At 36.4% G+C, this 20,637-nt stretch overlaps 1 protein-coding gene across 1 annotated transcript in view; it reads right to left on the bottom strand.

The window, feature by feature from the left end:
* The window catches only part of ABLIM1 (actin binding LIM protein 1), a 243,386-nt gene that overhangs the window by 96,924 nt on the left and 125,825 nt on the right, over positions 1 to 20,637 (bottom strand). Inside the window, exons 5-6 of the mRNA XM_042456481.1 lie at positions 17,670 to 17,796; positions 15,575 to 15,668 (exon numbers count right to left, since the gene is read on the bottom strand). Of these exons, the coding sequence (XP_042312415.1) occupies positions 15,575 to 15,668; positions 17,670 to 17,796 (221 nt within the window). The remainder of the gene's footprint in view (positions 1 to 15,574; positions 15,669 to 17,669; positions 17,797 to 20,637) is intronic.

Here is a 20,637-nt window from a genome sequence, read left to right as displayed (position 1 = left end):
TATAGGTACAAAAGGTTAAAGTTAGGAAAGGATACTTTGGGGCTATTAACTCTCAGAATCTCCCAGTTGACATAGTCAATGACTATGCTGGCTGGAGGAATCTGGAATCCTATAAAGTAACTTTGCAGATTCTGTAAAGGGTGAATCAGTTCAAAGTACACCTAAGCTTTGCAGAGCTCAGACCTTGTGGTATGGCAAACTGGGATGTGATCAAAACCAACTGTTGTCCTCCCAGCACAGCTTGGAGCATATTATTAGTATATCATCTTGCATGTATTGGTTGAACACTCAACTGTTGGAACTCCCCAACCATTCTACTGATGCACCACTGGAAGATTCTCCTGTCTAAGGATCTGCAAATATATTCCAACTTTTATTTGGAAGCATTTAGAAACAAAAACAAGAAAACCAGAAAGCAACAGCACATATTTGACCATAAACTATGGTAAAGTGGGAGCAGAGTGTCCACTGTAAGCAGCTATGGTGGTCCTTTTACACCTTACAGTTGTAGCATTATGAATCTGTGTTAACTGCTATGGCTGCAACCTGTGGTTGGTAATTCAGTGAGACACTAAAACACGCTGACAGAGCATTCTAAATACCTCTACCAAAATTGCAAATTCCAGAACTTTATCAGATGCAACTATGCCATTTTAAAGCAGAATCAGCACTATAACTGTGTAATGTGAACAGGCCATGGCTCTTTCTTACCAGTATTGCGTTTCTGAAGCACTAAAAACTAAACCTTCTTCATTTAAGTTTTCTACTTTTGGGGTGTGGGATAGGGGAGCCTAAACTGTTTCAAATCTGGAGAACGCTGCATCAAAATAACAGAAAAACATACAAAGGAGACACCTAAGCCATTGTTCAGCATTAAATCTTACCAGTATTTCCTGAGAGGCAAAGAACAAACAAAAAGCTGCCATATGCCTGCAAACATTTCCTGGATAATAATGATATCCAAATTATCTCACAGAAGACTCATATACAGTTTACATGGTACTTTTCCTTTGTACTTTACTGCCCTTTATCTATTCTAACATTTGCTTAGGATTGCTTCTCATTAGTACTGTTATAAAAAAAATTAGGTTATATATTGGCCTCAATTTTTCTGCCCCTAAGCAGGTGTGACTAATACAATTTTGTTGGTGCATTGCCAGTTTCACATACTGCTTTTTTATAGCATAACATTGACATACACACAGGTTTTAACAGGTTTGAATTATGCAGCTAATAGGAACCACAAGGTGTCTGGGAGATAGTGATTACTACCTTCATTTATTTCCACACAGTCTTCATGTCTAAGTATTTGAGGTACCTAATACCAAAATACTTAAAGGCCTAAAAAAACTTCTTTTGTTTCAACAGGAATATATTGCTCTATATGAAAAACCCCATCTATTTTGAGTTGTCAACATCAGCAATCACAATGTTGCAGGATAGAGAGAGGTTCCTATGGATGAGTAAAATACAACCCACGAGCTGCATATGGCCTTCTGAGACTATTTTATCAATCTTTTCAGATCCCTCAGATTCTACCTTTACTGGCCAAATGAAAGGTTAATTGCTTCTCCTTTTAAACAGGTTGCAACCCACCCCACAGTTGTTTAATATGGTAAAATGCCAGTGCATGTGTGTTTAAGAATGAGAAGTGGACTTGCTGGCCATTTTCAGATTTGGGGGGAATTTTTGGCAGTCCATGTGGTCCCCGAAAGGTCGAAGGGGCAGAAAATGGGTTCCGCAGTCCCCCACAGTTGTTCACCCTGGCCTAGGCAATAAAAGAATACATATTTGGTTTTTAAAAATAGACAGCTCTAAGAATTAAATCAACAACAAGCCCTTTGTGTTCACTAAGACATCTCATTAGTGTGCATATCCCTCTGATTATAGTCACACTTTTCTTTCATTACACAATAATTTTCAGTGAAAACCTGAATTTCTTTCAACTCTGAAATACATCCCAGAATGTCCAAAAGCACTTAGTCTCAGGTAAATGTATCATATTCTGTACAATGTTCAGGTAAATGTACCATGACAGCAGTAAATCCCACTAAGCTTTATGGGTTACACAACACAGTTAGGACATATAGAGAAACACTGTAAGGGTTGGAAAACCAAAATCCACCAGTGATACCTTTATTGGCCAACCAAAATGCATTTCGGTTGACCAATAAAGGTATCACTAGTGGATTTTTGTTTGCATTTGTTAAATGGCCAACACAGCTAACCCTGAATGTTTTCTGTTAGAATAGCACAAAAGTACAGCACATGGTATGAACAGTATGACAAGAACAAAGAATACAGCAGATTGCAAGATAGGCATATTATCAGTACTCCTTCACAGTTTACAATATTCCACAATATAAACAACAACCTTCACATATTGGAACTAATTTTTTTCTTATAGAATTTTTTGTTCCTATATGGTTACAGAAGCTGAATCAGCCTAACCCCCCCCCCCAAAAAAAAACCCTACACATTTCCTCACTTTAAAGTTTATAAATCCTCATTTGGAATCATTAATACTGAGCCAAATAATCCACACCTCTCTTAATTCTCTCTCTCTCTCTCTTTCACACAAACACAAACATTTACCTTCTGCTAAGACTTCTATGGTCTGATTTCTAAAACTTTTCCATGCAAGAAGCTGTGCATTCCACTTTCCACTGATTCAAGGCACTGTGAGAAATGCCTTGCTGCCACAAAAGAACACAAACCAAACAAAACCCCCTCCCAGATCGTACTCTCACTGACCTAGCTCACATAACCTCAGCCCTCTTCTTTCAACAGCTTAACACTGCCGTCCTTCCCCCAGTCACTGCACGGTGTAGAAAAGAAATGTCTTTCCCCCCAAAGCTTTCCCGTTCAAACCAGTAATCAATGGAGCAGTCCAATGTGAAAGAAGAAAGGGGAGGTTGCATTGCTTCAGGTGAGGGCAGCACCATTCTGTTGTAACTCCTGTCACATTATGCAGAGCTCTCAGGAACAATGCTTCCTCAGATGGAAGTATTGGTATTAGGATCTTGGGAATTTTGAGTGTCAGAAAGTGATTCCTTCTAGAAAACAGATGGGAACTGTCCAGCCCTTCTTCAATGGATGCTGGTCTATAGCTGCCAGCATACCTCACCATTCAAGGTGACTAGATGTCTTAACCACAAAGAAGGACAAAATATAGGCCATTCATAAATAAAGTAGGACCTGACCAAATAAAAGCTAAAAACACTCCTATAAATGTAACTTCATGTTTCTTGTTCATGCTCAGAATGGGGGTCATTTTGAAATTCCTCTTGAACTGAAGGCTGCAATGCAGGACAGGTGCTGGAAAAGGAGGACATCTGGTCACCCTGTCACCATTTCATGTTTTGGCAAGGGATGCTGGGAGTAGCAGTCCAGCAGCACATAAAATATCACACAACCTCCCCATTTCAATCATCAAGCAGAGCTGAATACCTGTGTATTGTTTTAAAATACTATATTCAGAATCCCAATAATGACTTTGTACATTAAATACCAGTTCACTGACAAATATTTAGCTCAGCTTCATTACTAAATCTGCAATTTAATTGGGTTAGCAATTGGGTTGGGTTAATTGTAAGTTCATTCTTGGCTGTTACACTTCTGTAACACTGGGATTTCATTCCTTAAAAAAAAAAAACAGTATTAATTAGTCAAATACTAGTGAGAACAATAGACAAACCAAATCCATGATGTAAAATATATTTTGCAGATGCATAACAAAATATATCAGCTCCTATATGTTAATCTAGGGAAACAATTTAGCAATGGATAAAATTTAATATGTGTGAGTAATTTTTAAGAAAGATGGGCAACATTTTGCTTCTGCACTTGTTACTGAGTTGGGTTGCTGCATGCCAGCTGCAAGTGTGGTCAGAGAAAGTAGTAAGGTAGGACAGGTCACAACACAGAGATATGTTCATGTACACACACACACCCTTAGGCTGCTTCTATACTATAAAACTCCCTGCCTATGGATGTTACAATGACTCTCTCTTTGTTGTTCTTTCCATCTGCACACAAAGACTATTTTTTATTCTGACATGTTCTTAGTAATTCATTGTTGTGTTTTTTTTTTAAAAAAGGGCCTGCCTGGAGCTCAAGATCCTCAGAAGATGCCCTTCTTTTAGTCCCAGTTATGGCTGGTGGGGATATGAGACAGGTCTTCTTGGTGGTTGCCCAGTGTCTTGGAACACTCTTCCTAGGAAGTCTAGAATGGTCCCCTCCTTGCTGTCCTTCCATTAGTAAATAAATGCTTTTTCTATTCTGAAATGAAGGTTTTTAAGGAAAGGGCTTTTCAAGAGGGTATTGTTTCAATTGTACTGATTTTTAAATTGCCTTTTGTCCTTTTAAAGTATTAGCCAGGTGTAAATTGTTTTAATTAGTTTCATATTACTATTAGTTTAATTTGATTTTGATACAGTGGGCCTGCAGTATCAACTGGAGACTGTCTTGCACTATCCACTGGTTCCAGCCCCCCCCCCCCATGGATACCAAAGCCCATGCATGATCAAGTCCCATTATATATAATGGTGTTGTAAAATGGTATCCCTTATATAAAATGGCAAATCAAGGTTTGCTTTTGGGATTTTTGTATGTGTGAATATTTTTGAACTGTGGTTGTTTGACTTCATGGATGCAGAATCTATGGAAATGGAGGACTTTTGTATATTTTTAATTTTATTGTAATCATTATAATTTTTCAGCTGCTTTGAGTCTCAGTTTTGGGGAAATAATAAATATTATATACTGCTTTGAACTGTGTCTCTGACAGAGGTGGGACTAAATGTAGAGTGTTAGGCCTCTGCCACAAAGCAGATGGGTTTTAGAGTGCTTCTTAGCATCATGACCAAATGTTAACAGCTGTCCAGTGGCGTGACAGAGTTCACTTGTATTAGTGAACTTTAGTTATTTATTTAATTTATATCGCACATTTATCCCAACAAGGGATACAAGGCAGGTTGCAACCATTTAAAAGCACCATGCAACTTTAAAAACCCTACTAATTAAAATATTGAAACACAACTAAACTGGATTTCTCTTTTGTTTGTTTTTTTTAAAAAGTTAAAATACAAGTTAAAAGCAATTTTTGAAACACCTTTAAAACACAATAAAACAGAAACACAACATTCCCATTAAAAGTGCCATCCGCCACAATCTATTAAAACCTATTAAAAACCATATATAAATCTTACTGAATACTGTACATTTTGAACTTGCTTTGCAGTTTGAGGCTAGGAAAATACCTGAAGGGTGGGAACAGACAGAATTTTCTGTTTTTAACCTGCCTGCACAGCTTTCAGGGGTGTGAACATGCCACATTTGCCAATTTTGTTTGCTTTTGCACTATATAATTATTGGGAGTCCATCTTCCATTAGCCTCATCTTGGGGCTATGATGTCCAAAATAGGGATTTGATTGCTGGATAGAAGAGAAACCTGGGTAGAATTTGTTTGGGCGCCCAGTTCTGGCACTGGCTGTGAAGGGATGCTAGCTTCCATCAGGCTGGAATGCTTCTCTGGTGTATACCATTTGCATTATAATTTAAAATCAATTATAGCTTATGCTAAAATAGTAAAATATGTCAGTGCCCAGCACTGAAACAATCCTTGGAGACTCCTGCAGCTACACTCAGTTCCAGAATAAGACATCTGAGCATCTTAAAATTCAGCCAGGCTGAATTTAAAACATTTGTTTTAGTTGTATTGTATTTGGTTTAATTTACAAGCCCCCCCTTTTTGAGGGGGAGATAGGATATACATAAGATGATGATAATAACAGCAACTATAACAGCTATGCATAATACAGGTACCTCTTTCTGCCTATACCTCATTGACACCAGAACACAAAACTGCTTCCAATACAATTTCAACAAAATAATAGTACCAGAAATATCATTATGCAAAGGGATCTTCCTCAGTAGGCTCAAGTATACAAAAGCTCATGCTACCAAATTTCATCTTTCAGTTACCTCCCAAAGGTGCTTCAAGATCCTTTTGCATACTGATTTTCTAGCCTAACATGGCTATGCCTTTGAGCAATATCATTGTTAGTTTCCATTACAGGCTATTTCCTCCCCAAATTTCATCCTTTCTTCCCTGTCTTTTGAGAGTCCTTCAGTCAACGCAATGCCTTATGCCATTTTCCCAGCTTCTGATATGCATGACACAAACTACAGATGTCTAGTTCTTACAGAAACTAACACTTATATACAATTAGCAGTAATCACTGATTACTAATATTCAGATCTACTGCATCTCTTGTCATCTTAGGTACTCACTCTGAACTTCCTTCACCACAACTGGATCACAATTTCCAACTTCTTTTTTAAATGTCCTGGCAGCCTCCCACATTCTGTCACCCATTGCCCTGCCTCCTTGGGGATAAATGGCCACATGAGAGTGGAAGGACATTCAGCTCTGTTATAATAATACTGAATTAGGACAGCAAATGTGGTATAGTGATCAGAGTTACAGATTATGACTGACGTTACTTAGCAACCAACCTCAATAAATAAGATTAGATTTCATCTACTCATAAATTTGTTGGTTGAAGGGAGAGAAACCACATGCAGTCAGTTATAGCTCAAAGGTCCCGATTGTAGTTAGCTATCATTATAGTGTGGTACAGTGGTTTCAGTGTTGGACTAGAACACAGTTATAGTGCTGATTCTGCTTTAAAATGGCATAGTTACTAGAATATAGGTAGTTATTTGTTACTTTTAAGCTTCAGAGAACACCATGTATACTGCCTTGAAGTTTGTAAGATGGGATACAAATTTAACAGTTATGCATTCAAATCTTTTGTCCAAGTCCTTTTAGCCACAAGTCACATCTCAAGTCTCTACCTTTAAATCTCAAGTACAGTCTCAAGTCCTTGCAAGATATTTTCAAGTCAAGTCTCAAGTTGAGTCTCGGGTCTGGGAACCAACTTTTAATGTGGATCACGTTTTTCAGAGAGGAAGAGCAAACAAGTTAGGCAATGGGCTTGAAGCAAGGCTTGAGGTCTCCTTGGCAGCATCCCGGTGGCTTTTGAAAAGCTTAGAAGGATCCTTCTGCCTCAGGCCATTGCCTAACTCATTTGCTGTTCTCCTCCAAGAAACATGCCCTGCGCTTTGGGGGAAGGTGTTACCAGCTGGTCAAAGCAAATGGCACAAGCAAGTCACATTCTAAAAATACACAAGTTTCAAGTCAGGTTGAGTTGGTGTGTCATTTCTGCCAAGTCACATCCAAATCAAGTCACTGAAGCACCTTGATTCTGATTTATGTCTGAGTCAACTGACTTGAGTCCACATTACTGAAATTTTATCATAATGTGAAAAAGTATTATTGTATAGCATAAATAGCAATGTAGGTTTGTCTACATTTGTCACACTTGAATATACAGTCACCCCTCCTTTTTCATGGGGGATCTATTACGGACCCCCTCGCGAAAATGGAATTTTGCTTATATTCAAGCCACATTGGCTTGAATATAGGTGCGCGGCCACAGGAGCATGTAGGCTACACCTCATTGTTTCTCCCTCCATTTGTCCCTTGCGCATAAGCAAGGGATGTGAGTTTCAAAACCGTGAGAACGGAGGGAGAACTGTATTATTTTTTCTTCTATCAAGGCAATATGTGTAGAAAAATACAGTAATAAATGAAGCAGCATGCAGCGAAGTAATGCAATATCTGTTTAAATATACATACAAATCAAATCATACTATATACATTAAATCACACAGATAGCCTAAGCCTTTACTTCTTAGAATAAATTGATACATCTACTGAAGTTAACATTTGTATTAACATTTAGAAATTAAAACAAAAATTAATTTAGTCTAGCACCTTCCTTTCTTTTAAAGATAAGCCCACATTCCTTTCATACCATCATTTCCTGATAAGGAGGGATTTTGGCAGTCATAAAGAGGAAACATGCCATTCTCCATTGATGCAGGCTCCTCTCTCTTTGCAGAACTGCTGCATTTTGTTACTATGGCAGTAACTCAGTACAGCCTCAACATGTAGTAAATTGTAGCAGTTCTTGTACATGCCACAAATTTGTTCCTTATTGGATCTTTATCACTTTTTAATGAGTTTGTGTAAAGGTTCACCAAGCTGCTACACTTCAGATAAGCAAAAGGGCAAAAGAACAACCAACTGCCTCATGCACCCTTTCAAGCAGATGCCTTTTCTCTTCCTTTATTCTCTTTTAACTGGGTGAAACAACTGTGAGAAAGTAACTGAGCTGACAGCTATAAGATGGTGTCCTTTATCTGTCCTTCCCAGGAAGATGCATCCTAGAGATTCAGGATTTCATCACTGTCCAATTAATGTGTTCCTAAGACTGACCTTAGAAATCCCCTGCAGAATAACAGGAGCTCCTTCAACAACCTCACAGCTGTTCTCTCTTGCTCTACATGGCAATACTACAAGAGATTTAATGGCTTTATTTGAAATGTGAATGCGGGTGGATAATCAAACATTAGTTCTAGTGTAAGAAAAAAAAATACTAACAAACGTTCTTTTGGTGTAAGAACAGGAAAGTGCAGAACATGCTGTTTTCTATGCAAATCATCCATGTGTTAATTTTATGTTGAATAAATCTGTAATTATAATATCTTCTGTGCAGAAGAAAAGGATTTTCTGTAGAAGAATTAATTTTTTCTGTGTTTAAATATTATTTTCCACACAGTAAATGTTGTTTCCTGCAGAAAGAATGCTGTTTTATACCCAAAACAATGATGTGCAAATTTTGATTAGAGTAAGTCACAAATTGCAAAGATTCCTATCAGTCCAGGATTCTTCTCATCAGGGTTTCTCAGCACATGTTTTGACCACTTTCCTAATAATTTTTTTATATTCTTCTCATCCCTATTTCAACACTGTAATTTTAGTTTTCCTGTATGTTTTTAACATCTTTGCCTGATGAAGAAGCCAGTAAGCTTGAAAATGTAGTATAATGTGTATTATATATTTTGGTTGGTCTACTAAAGGTATCACCATGATGTGCACAGGATAGCAAAAACTCTAGTTTCAGCTACATATAATATAAATCCCTAATTAAAGACTTGTCATGTATGGACATTAAACAGAAGATTATATCCTTATTTATTGGTAAACAGTATTTTGATGCAAGATATTGTTTTTAAAGATAAGCTTTAATTTCTCTTCTTCCTTAAACCATCTAATTGGACAAAGATCTAGACAAAGACAAGGAAGAATGAGGAAGAAAGAAAAGAGGAAACCCCCAAAGATCCGGAGGAGAGAGAAGAAAAACAAAAGAAGAAGGAAGAGGAAGGAAAAGAGGCAGTGGAAAAAACTCTTTGGGAAGGAGCAGTAGGGGGAGTGGATTTAGAGTGGGAAGAAGAATTGAGATCCTTGGAAGGAAGCAAAGAAAGTATCATAGAGGAAAGAAAGGAATTGGAAAAAGAAAGAGAGTAAAATAAGAGCAAAGTATTCCAGTAACATAAGTTTAGGGGGAAGGGGAAAAAAAAAAAGTAAAATAGATAAAAAGAAAAAGATATTATAGTGAGGGTAAGCTAGAAGAAGAGTTGGAGATGAAGTTCCTTTCATGGAACACGAAAGGCATGAACTCTGTGTATAAAAGAAAAAAAATATTTCACGAATTGGAGAAACAAAAATGGGACATATGTAGTATCCAAGAAACTAGAATAAAGAAAAAAGATGAGAAATATTTAAAAAATCCAAAACTGGGAGAAGTACACATATCAGCAGGCACAAGAAAGAAGAATGGAGTTGCAATATATATTAAAAATAAAAGTGAGTGTAAGGAAGTCTTAAATGATCCAGATGGTAGATATGTAGGCGTGGAAGTGATGATTAATGGAAATAAAACATTAGTATTAGGAGTGTATGGCCCAACAGAGAAAAAAGCAAAATTTTACAGGAATTTATTAAAGAAAATAGCAAATTTAAAATATGAATTTTATCTGTTTATGGAAGACTGGAATGGCGTGGTTAATCCTAATCTAGATAGAATGTCAAAAAAAAAAAAATCACAGATAATCAAGGGAAATTGCCAGAAAAGTTTTTTGATCTGTTAGAGATGCTATCGTTAGTAGACCCATGGAAAGAAAGGAATAAAGAAGGGAAAGACTATACTTTCTATTCAATTCCACATAATTCTGCTTCTAGAATAGACATGTTTTTTATCTCATCAGAATTCTTAAAGGATGTCAAAGAATCAAGGATAAAAATAAATAAGAATTCGGACCATAACCAAATTTGGCTAGAATTGGAACAATCAGAGAAAGAATACAGCTGGAGGTTAGATGCATCATTACTGGAAGATGAAAAGATAGTGAAGGAAATAAAAGAGCAAATAAAGTTTTTCTTTTTAGAGAATACGGAGGAAGATACAAGTATAAAAATAATATGGGATACGGCCAAAGCTGTAGTAAGAGGATATTTGATTAAGTATAAGAGTGAAAAAAGCAGGAAGAAGAGAAAAGAAATACAAAAGATATCAGAAGAAATACAGGAAATAGAAAAGAAAAAAAATGAAAGATCCAAATAATAGGAAATTAGATAAGGAATTGAAAATTTTAAAAAAACAATTAGAAGGGAAAATGGCGGAGGAAGTGAGCATCAAAATGAAGTATGCAAAGCAGAGATATTTTGAACAAGGTAATAAGGCAGGAAAATTTTTGGCGTATAAGGTTAAAAAATTAAAAGAAGCAAGACAAATTACAGAAATGATGGGAGAGCAAGGAGTAACTACAGAACAAAGTAAAATAAGAGATATATTTTATAAATTTTACAAAAGCTTATATGAAGGGAAGGAATATGGTCAGGTTAAAATGGGGAAACTAGAAAGATACCTGGATAAAATAGAAGAGATTAAGATAGATGAAGAGTTAAAAAGAACAATTAATCAAAGAATTACAAAAGAAGAGATTAGGGAGGCCATCAAGAAAGGGAAAAAAGGGAAAGCACCAGGACCAGATGGATATATATTAGAATATTACAAAACATTTGAAGAAGAATTGATAGAAATAATGGAAAAAATATTTAATAATATATTGGAAGAGGGGATCCCAAACTCTTGGAAGGAGGCGGTTATAACTTTAATTCCTAAAGAAAGTAAAGACCCAAAATACAGTGGTACCCCGGGATACGAATTGATCGCGTTACGAAATTTCCGGGTTACGAAAAAGGTAGATTGGAAAAAACTGTTCCGGGTTACGATGTTTTTTTCGGGTTACGAAATTTTTTTCGGCGCGAAATTCAAACGCGCGGCTTTCCAGCGCTAACGGAAAGCCCTTTTCGGGTTGCGAAATTACTCGGGTTACGAACGGAGTGGCGGAACGAATTAATTTCGTAACCCGAGGGAGCACTGTATCCCCAAAATTACAGACCAATATCACTTCTAAATACAGATTACAAATTATTGACAAACATTATAGCAGAAAGATTGAAGAAAGTATTAATTGGATGGATAAAGGATGATCAAAGCGGATTTCTCCCAAACAGACAGGCGAAACAAAACATAAGGATTATATTAGATTTGATAGAGTATTATGAGAAAAAACCGGGTAAAGAAGCAGCAATGATATTCTTAGATGCGGGAAAAGCCTTTGATAATTTGAATTGGACATTTATGAAAAAATTGATTAAAAAATTAAATTTTGGTGAAAATTTATATAAATGGATAGAGGGATTATATAAAGAACAAAATGCAAGAATTCTAGTAAATAAAATTAAGACTAAAATGTTTCATATTAGTAAAGGAACCAGGCAAGGATGCCCTTTGTCACCAAGTTTGTTTATAACGTGTTTGGAAGTTTTATGTAATAGGATAAGAAAAGAGGGAAAGATTCAAGGAGCAAGAATTAAAGGGAAAGAAATTAAAATAAGAGCCTTCGCGGATGATATAGTGTTAATAGTGGAGGACCCGGTGGAAAATGTGATTAGAAACCTGGAAATAATAAGTGAATTTGGCAAATTGGCGGGAGTGAAAATAAATAAAGAAAAATCAGCGATAATTCCTTTCAACATGAAAAAAGAGAAGCAAATAATCATTCAAGAGAAATCGGGAATAGCAATTCAGAAAAAGGTTAAATATCTGGGAATCCAAATTACAAACAAGAATAACGAATTGTTCGATAATAATTATAAGCAGGTTTGGCAAGGAATAAAGAAAAATATGGAGAAATGGTCAAAGTTGCAAATTTCGTTATTAGGAAAAATTTCGTTAGTAAAGATGGCAATACTCCCCAAGATTTTATTTTTATTCCAAAACCTCCCGATAATATTGAATAATAAAATATTTAGTGAGTGGGAAAAAGATTTGAGGAAATTTATTTGGGCGGGCAGAAAGGCTAGAATAAAATGGAAAAATATGATAGATATCAAAGAAAGAGGGGGATTAGGTCTACCAGATCTAAAATTATACTTCCATGCGTGTTGCATGGAATGGATATTGAGTTGGATCGAATTGAAAGACGAAAAATTGCTTAACTTAGAAGGATTTAACCTACGATATGGTTGGCACGCCTACATGTGGTTAGAGAAGGCAGAATTGAACAAAGAATTTAACGATCATATAATTAGAAGAGCCCTAGGGAAAATTTGGAACATTTACAAAGGAAAAATATATAGTCAATTACCGGAATGGGTATCAATTCATGAAGCATTATTATATAGGGGGAAAATAGAAGGTAAAGAGTGGTTGAGATACAAAGATTTACTAAAATTAGATGAAGGAAGATTAATGAAGACAAGGGGGGAATTAGAAAAAGAAGGATATAATATTTCTTGGTATCTATACTATCAAATGCGAGAAAGATATAAATTAGATGTAAGAGAAAAAGGGATCACAATTAGAAGTACAGAACTAGATTTGATAATAAATGACAAGAAAGGCAGGAAAATTTCAAAATTTTACAATCTATTTTTAAAATTGAATTTGGAACAAGATCAGATAAAGCAATGTATGATTAAATGGGCACAGAATATTGGACAAAACATTCATTTAGAAACATGGGAAAAAACTTGGGGAGAAGATTTAAAATTTACACTATGTATGGATATAAGGGAAAACTTTTATAAAATGCTTTACAGGTGGTACCTTACTCCGAATAGATTGGCGAAAATATATAAGAATGAAAAAGCAACATGTTGGAAATGTGAAAGAGGGATAGGAAGTTTCTACCATATGTGGTGGACGTGCCCAGAGATACATAAATTTTGGGTTAAAGTTCATAAAATAATGGTGGAAATAATACAATTGGAATTTCCATTACTTCCGGAAATGTGCCTACTGAATGTGGTTCAAGATAAGAAACTGAGAGAAAAGAAAAAGCCGTTATTATACTTAATTACAATGGCTAGAATGGTAATAGCTAAAAACTGGAGAAATAGAGAAATATCAGATATAGAAATGTGGTTGGAGAAATGTTTAGAGATAATGGAGTTAGATAGGTTAACGGTGTTAATGAAGGGAAAGATGTTAGAAGAAGAAGATATGATAGGGGATAGATTAACAAAGATTTATCAGAAGGGAAAAGAGTGATAAAGCAAGTGATGGACACGAGAAATATATAAGAGGATGTAAATATGGTAAAAATATAATGAAATAAGGTAGATTGACTTGTATCGATAATAAAAAGAGGTCGATTAGTCCAGCCTTAGAAATCAAGAGATAGAGGATGTCTAAAGCTGAGATAAAGTCAAAGTATACAGAATGTTTAATATGAAGAATTAGGGAGAATAGCTAAGAAATCAGTAAGGTAATTAAGCAAGGGAATGGGTGGGGGGAAAGAGTAAAAGGATAAAAAGACTGTTGTAAGCTGAGGTCAAGCGTGTATTTTTTTATTTTTTTATTTTATTTTATTTTTTGTTTAGGGGTTGTTGTTTTTTATGTGGAAAATTAATAAAGATTATAAAAAATAAAGATAAGCTTTAAGCAGAGATAATTAATGGACTAATCAGATGAGAAGAATTATTTCTAAAGTGTTTAGACTGATATTTTGATGGTAGATAGTATCTTTATTCCATTTGACAAGTTATTAATTCCTAATAGCTACAGTCTCCTCATTAATTTTGCAATCTTCACTAGACTAATGGTGATGAATTTAAATCCTATTTAATAGATAAGAGAAGTGAGGGAGGAAATAGGCTAGACAAATAGCCTCACTCTATATTTTAATCATCAAGAATCTTCTTATAGGGATTGGTGCTGCCCTCTGGTGTGTTTTTGCTGTAACCGTGCTGGTTTTTATAGTACGTACTTGACCCTAAAGCCAGCTCCAAGCTGTATATAGTCAGTTTTGTTTGCATCCTATTTTTAAGTCATTTACTTTACAACATTTATGGATTATTATTTTCAAAATGTACTGCTGAGTGGTGCTGGAAATTATAGCCAACAGTTTGGACACAGATCTGACTACTAATGAAGGCAATTTATTTTAGACGAAGAAAGAGGCTGCTCTGTCTGGAACTTAGATTATCAGGGACATTTCCTGGTTTCAAAGCTTTCAGACAAATTTTATCACCACCAATTTTACATTTGATACTATTTCTACATTCTACAGCTTCAGAATTTATGTAGGAACCACTCTACTAAAAATTAAAGCAAAGGAATACTAGGAGGCTGAGAGTGGTGCTAGACAAGTCCATTACTCTACTTCATTCACTGGTGCTTAGAAGTACAAGGTTCAGACAATGTCATCCTCCACTCATAATTCTGTGTTGTTTTTCCTCTACTTCTCCTGTCTTTTTTCCTACCATGAAACATTTGTCCAAGGAGAAAAATATGGAATAGCTACATACGGCTTTCTGATTGCTGACATGGAGAGCCCTGGAAAGGCCATAAATCACTGTCAATGAGGAGAACACTGGTACAGTGGGCACATAGTATCTGCTGAGTTTTGGTTCCAGAACCCACCCACCCATTATATACAACGGCATAGTAAAATGGTATCCCTTATATAAAATCAAGTTTTGTATTTTAAAATTCTTGGTTTTTTTTAATATTTTCAAATCATGGATGGTTGGATCTGTGGATGGAGAATCTGTAGATACAGAGGACCAAATGTAATAGAAACTTCAAGTAGAAACTATTAAGCATTTATGTTTTATTTACCACATCAAATCAGCTGCAGTTTTCATCAAACAGTATTTTTTGCATTATCATTTTTTAAGGGATTGAAAAGCCAAAAACCACCTTCAGACACTCACTTCTGAATGTGGTAATGTGCAAGGCTAGTATGCCCCTGCGAAAGTACTAAATCAACTGACACAATATCCCAAGCTGACACACAGTCAGCTAAATGTGAAGGGGGTTGCTCGCATCAATGACTTGAGAAAAGAATTCCTGACTCCTGAATAGTTAAGGTTGTTGTGCTAGTCAACACTTTCTATATTGGAAACCCTAAGTATAATTAAAACAGCCACCTCAAATTCAGCTCACTTCAGATTGGGTCAGGAACACTAACAGTACATGCATTATCATCAAGGGGACAGAGCTAGTCTCAGGCATTCCTTCAGGTCTCCTCATGCAGAAAAAAAATATGGATGAAACACAGCTACACCAGGTAGAGTATATTACTTACCTCTAGGACCTTCCCAGTGATGAACTGGTGACATGCTTCACATTTGACCCCAAAGAGGACTTGATAGTCCTTTTCACAGTAAGGAGCACCATCTCTGAAAACAAAACACAAGGCATAGATCAGTTTCTCCAAACTGCACTCAAAAGGATGTAGCACCAAGGAAAGCTCTAAGTAAGCATCTTGTTTCACAAAGGTCTAGAGCTCCACGGAGGCCTTTGATACCTTTTGGCAAGGACTGCTCCTCCCAAGCTCCACTCCTTTCCACAAAGTTGGAAGCATTTAAAAGAGAAGTCCCAGGCTTGAAGCCTATCACTCCCCTGTCTCTTCAAGAGTTAATAAATAATAATAAAACTTTATTTATACTCCACCCCTCTGTCCAGGACAATCGAAGCAGCTTACAGATTAAAACTTCATACAAAAATCCAATATCCCTGTTTCCCTCCTTCCCCTAAAACAATAATTAAACAGTTGAACATTAAATCAAATTAAAATAATCCAATTAAAATAGACAGCGTCTGAGGGGTACGGAGTATTCAAAGAGGAAGTCGTGTTCAGTGTGTGGCCGGGTTTACTGTTTAGGAAAGGCCTGTTCAGTTCTTACTAGACGTACTATTGGTAGGGCACCTTGTGAGATTGCAGGGCTCCTGAAGAAGGAAAGGCTGTTCCAGTGCAAGAGGTAGTCCCAGGGTCTGCTAATGTCATCTCTGGCACAGAGGCCTCAGGATCAGGACTAGGGTCTAGGCTAGATGTGTTCACTGCTAGTATTACTTGCTTCTCAGCTTCTGGGTCTCTATCCAAGCCACTGCTGGACTCTTGGGTCATGTCACCATTGCAAAGTTCCGTATATTTTACCACGTTGTGGGAAAAACAGATCAGAACCTATGCATTTATATTTCAGTTGGGAATTAACTCATTTTCTAAATACTTACTGAACAAGTCTCCATTACACAAGAACATAGATCACAACTTGACACACAATTTGATGCCTGCATTGGGGCTGAGTAAGAACACAGCCTGGAGGCAACCTCACCAAAAGCAGGGTTTGAATATACCTCCATATTGTTGCCTCCTTCTGAATGGGCAGGAGAAAGATATCTGCCATGTTCAGCTGCAGCTTACACAAAATTTGGCTTGTTGCTAAATTTCTATAACAGATTGTGGTTTAAAGCATATTCTGGACATCTTGAAAACAAACTGACATAAAAACCATGGATTGTTTCCCAGTATTGTTATAAACCACAGAAAACCTCTTCAGTTGACACATTTATAGTGGTATGATTTCACTTCAACTGCCATGGCAAGATTCCACTGAATTCTGGGATTTGTAGTTTAGCAAGGAGTACTGAGGAGTCTTAGCCAGAGGTCTCTAGTGGCTCATCAAATTACAAGCCCCAGAAATCCACAGAGTATTGCCATAGTAAAGTGGAATCACAGAGAAGGGATGGGCCCTTAGGAACCATAGGTGTAGCCCCTGAAGCTCCCCAGAAGGCATCCAAAGCCTGTAAACCTGCCAAAATTAATTTGTTCCATGCTGATTAAAGGGTTATTGCCCCCAAACTGTCCAAAGCCTGCCCAAACCACCTGAAAATGTCATGGTTTGCTTCCAGCCCCACTGAAAATTGATCAAAACACCAACTGTAAGTGATGTGGCATCATTTTGGGCATAACAAAATGTAATGGTGCAGCTGGGCCAGTGTAGGAGAGAAAAATGGCCTCTGCCTCTTGCGCAGTAGCCCACCACAACTTAAATTTAAGATTTAAAAATCTTACACTTACGGAAATATGAGGTAATGGAAATGTCACTTGTTCGGTGTACACCTTCAAGAATCCTCCAACCAGCATGGCTACTCCCTCCAACCAACATGGCCATTTCTATCCCTAGTTCATATTACATTATTCTTACAAGAATTCATTTGTGGGCAAAGTAGTTAGTTTTATAGGCAAATGAGTCAAAGCAGAACATCCAGCTAAGTATTCCCCAGTCATATCTGTAAGACAGATGTTGACCTCAGACAAGATAAACATTACTTATTTTTTTAAAAAAATATATCAAAATTTGCATTTTATACATAACAATAACTCAGGAATAGCTTACTTGCTGATGTACTCTCCAGTCAGGACCTTTGCACAGGCCTTGCATTTGAAGCATCCCAGATGCCACTGCTTATCCAAGGCTAGTAATGCTTGTCCATTCTTTATATCTCTTCCACAGCCTGCACAATCTGCAAATCAATCAGTATGCATATATCAGGTGAGTTGTGTTGACCAGAATTACTCCTAAATTAAACCAACCATGGTCAACTTCAAAGCGAGATAAAACATTTTTATTTACTACAATAAAGAGGTAAACCAGACCACAAAAGAACACTTGGCTTAGTGTTCCAGCTACTTGTGTGTGTGTGCTGTCATATCTTTACAAAGAATGCCAGTTTCTGACATAAGACAACTGCCAGTTTTCTTCCAGCTTCACCTAAATACCAGACAATACTTCATTCTAATTGCTTCACTATTCATTATTTTGGCACTTCTGGAAGTATGACTGACCACTTAAATTTCAACTTTTGTTCTTGTGTGCCTTTGTCCCACTACTGTATTGTCCTTTATAAAGCATTATATATCTGTCCTCTAGGGGGCAGCAATGTACTAAATGTGTTATGTAAAGTTGAAGATAAAAAGTGGATTTATAGCAAACCAACATAAAAGATTTTGATAAAAACAAAGTAGCAGTACTTAATTTTCTACCTCCCTTATAACTATAGATGCAGAAAGGGTATATATATTTTAAAAGACCATATTAGACATATTTTTAAAGAGTAAAAAAAATAAAAAGACAACATGGAGTGAATATCCTGACTTTCTGAAATTATTAATATCAAGAGAGAGGGAGGTTTTTTTTTAAAAGGCAAGATGCACCAGAGCTGTGACTGGACCTATATTCATATGACAGTCCTTATAACAATGCCTCAAGAACATGAACAAAATGCAAATGGCTGTGTTGGTCTGTATATAAAAGCTATTTCTAAAAGTGTTCATCTTCACCATGAGCTGGTCACTCATAAAGCTAATGGGTCTTACCCACTCAAGACCAAGCCACTCCAAAATACTCTGGATTACAGAAGGAGTAACACACAAGAATACATTGCTGCTGGGAAAATACATTTAAACTCCAGCTGCCTTGAGGATTGCAGCTAAAATCTGAGGAAATTGGGCAGTCCAAGCGTAACCAAGTGGCAAATGATTTCACAGTCTATGTTAATAATATTTAAAAATTCCTGGGGCTTTAATCCTGTGAAGCTTGGCTTCACTAGACCACTATAAAGACATCAATAATGATTTAGCAAAAGCAATATTCAATATAATACAGGTTGAATCTCCCTTATCTGGAATTCCAAAATCCAAAATATTCCACAAAAAACAAAACTATGGGTGGCCAAGATAGTAACACCTTTACTTTCTGGTGCTCAGTGTACACAAACTGTGTTTCATGCACAAAATTATTAAAAATACTGTATAAGGTGTATATGAAACATAAATGAATTTTGTGTTTACACTTGGGCCCCATCTCTAAGATATCTCATAATAATGCAAATACAGGTATTCTAAAACCCAAACAGTTCCAAAATCCAAAACACTTCTGGTCCCAAGCATTTCGAATAAGGAGACTCAGGTATGATACAGTATATGCTAATGAATATTATCAAATACAAAAATGACAACTTCAGCTCACAATGTTGAAGGCAATGGCCTAAATCCAATGGTTAATCCAGTAAACTCACTGAATCAATGGGATTTATGTATGTGTTAATATACTGTATATCATCCAGTATATCATACTGTATAGCATTCAGCAGGTCTACTACTCTATTTGGGATAAGCAAATAGATTTAGCTCCATTACATTTTATGTTTCTCGTTTACACTGTGCAATGTAAATATTATTGTTGAATATTACAAACATATTATTGTTGACTGATGTTTCATTTTTTTACAGCATCATTCATGTGATGCTTGGGAGGGATTCATATGAGAAGAGGAAAGGTTAGGAAGATTATGAACTCAAAGAACATTTGGTGGCCCCTTGGTATCCGTTGGGGTTTGGTTCCAGGACAGCCCATGGATACCAAAATCCATGGATACTCAAATCAAGTCCCATTATATACAATGGCACAGCAAAATGATGTCCCTTATATAAAATGGAAAAATCAAAGTTGGGGTTTTTGGAATGTTTTCTTTAAACATTTTCAAACCATGAATGGCTGAATCCATGGATGCAGAATCCATGGATATGGCAGGCCAACTGTATAATGTTTAACAGAAATTAGGAAAGAAAGCAATCAATGGGGAAAGAGGGACTAAAGGTAAGAAGTGGAGAATTTAAGTAAATTGAAGTCCTTGCTCTTACTGGATCCTGATCATTATTACAAAGAAAAAAACAAATGGAATACTGTTGTTTTCCATTGCTAGTCCCAGGCAACAGTTTCATTACAGATTCTTTCTGCCCAATGTCAATAGAATGGATGTTGAACTAGCACAAAGACTGATTTAACTAGTAGACTGACACAACCATGTCTTATTTGTAAATTTGTAAACGAACATTTGATGGCCAGGTCAATAATCAGAATGTGGATGGACTATTGATCCAAATCAAGATGGTAGGTTTTAAATTCAGATGGCACAGGTTGGGTTTTCTCTAAATAGTACTGAATGATAACAAAAATTAGCCCCAAGATCTTTGGCTAAACTTGAAAGTGCTCCAAGAAATTTTTAGCATGTCCAGAAAGATCTTCTTTTTGATATAAACCAAGTAGCTACTCAACTGGCCCCAAGCAGTAGCTTAAAATAAATGTTAAAAATTGCCCTTGGTGACAAGTTAGAAGGTTACTTGGTGTTCTTAAAGAAGCAAAAGTAGCCAAGTGATAAGATGAAATAAGCTGCTGTTTGATCAGAAACCCCTAAGCTAATACTTCCAATACCTTGCAAGTCTGGACAAAACATTCCTATAAATCCATTGTGGGAAAACTGTGGACTGAAGGTGGACCTCCAAGACTTTTCTTAAAGTTTGCT

The sequence above is a fragment of the Sceloporus undulatus genome, chromosome 3 (genome assembly GCF_019175285.1).
Source record: "Sceloporus undulatus isolate JIND9_A2432 ecotype Alabama chromosome 3, SceUnd_v1.1, whole genome shotgun sequence".
Taxonomy (NCBI): domain Eukaryota; kingdom Metazoa; phylum Chordata; class Lepidosauria; order Squamata; family Phrynosomatidae; genus Sceloporus; species Sceloporus undulatus.
The sequence above is the reverse complement of the archived record's forward strand: the minus strand, read 5'-3'. Positions and strand labels throughout refer to the sequence as shown.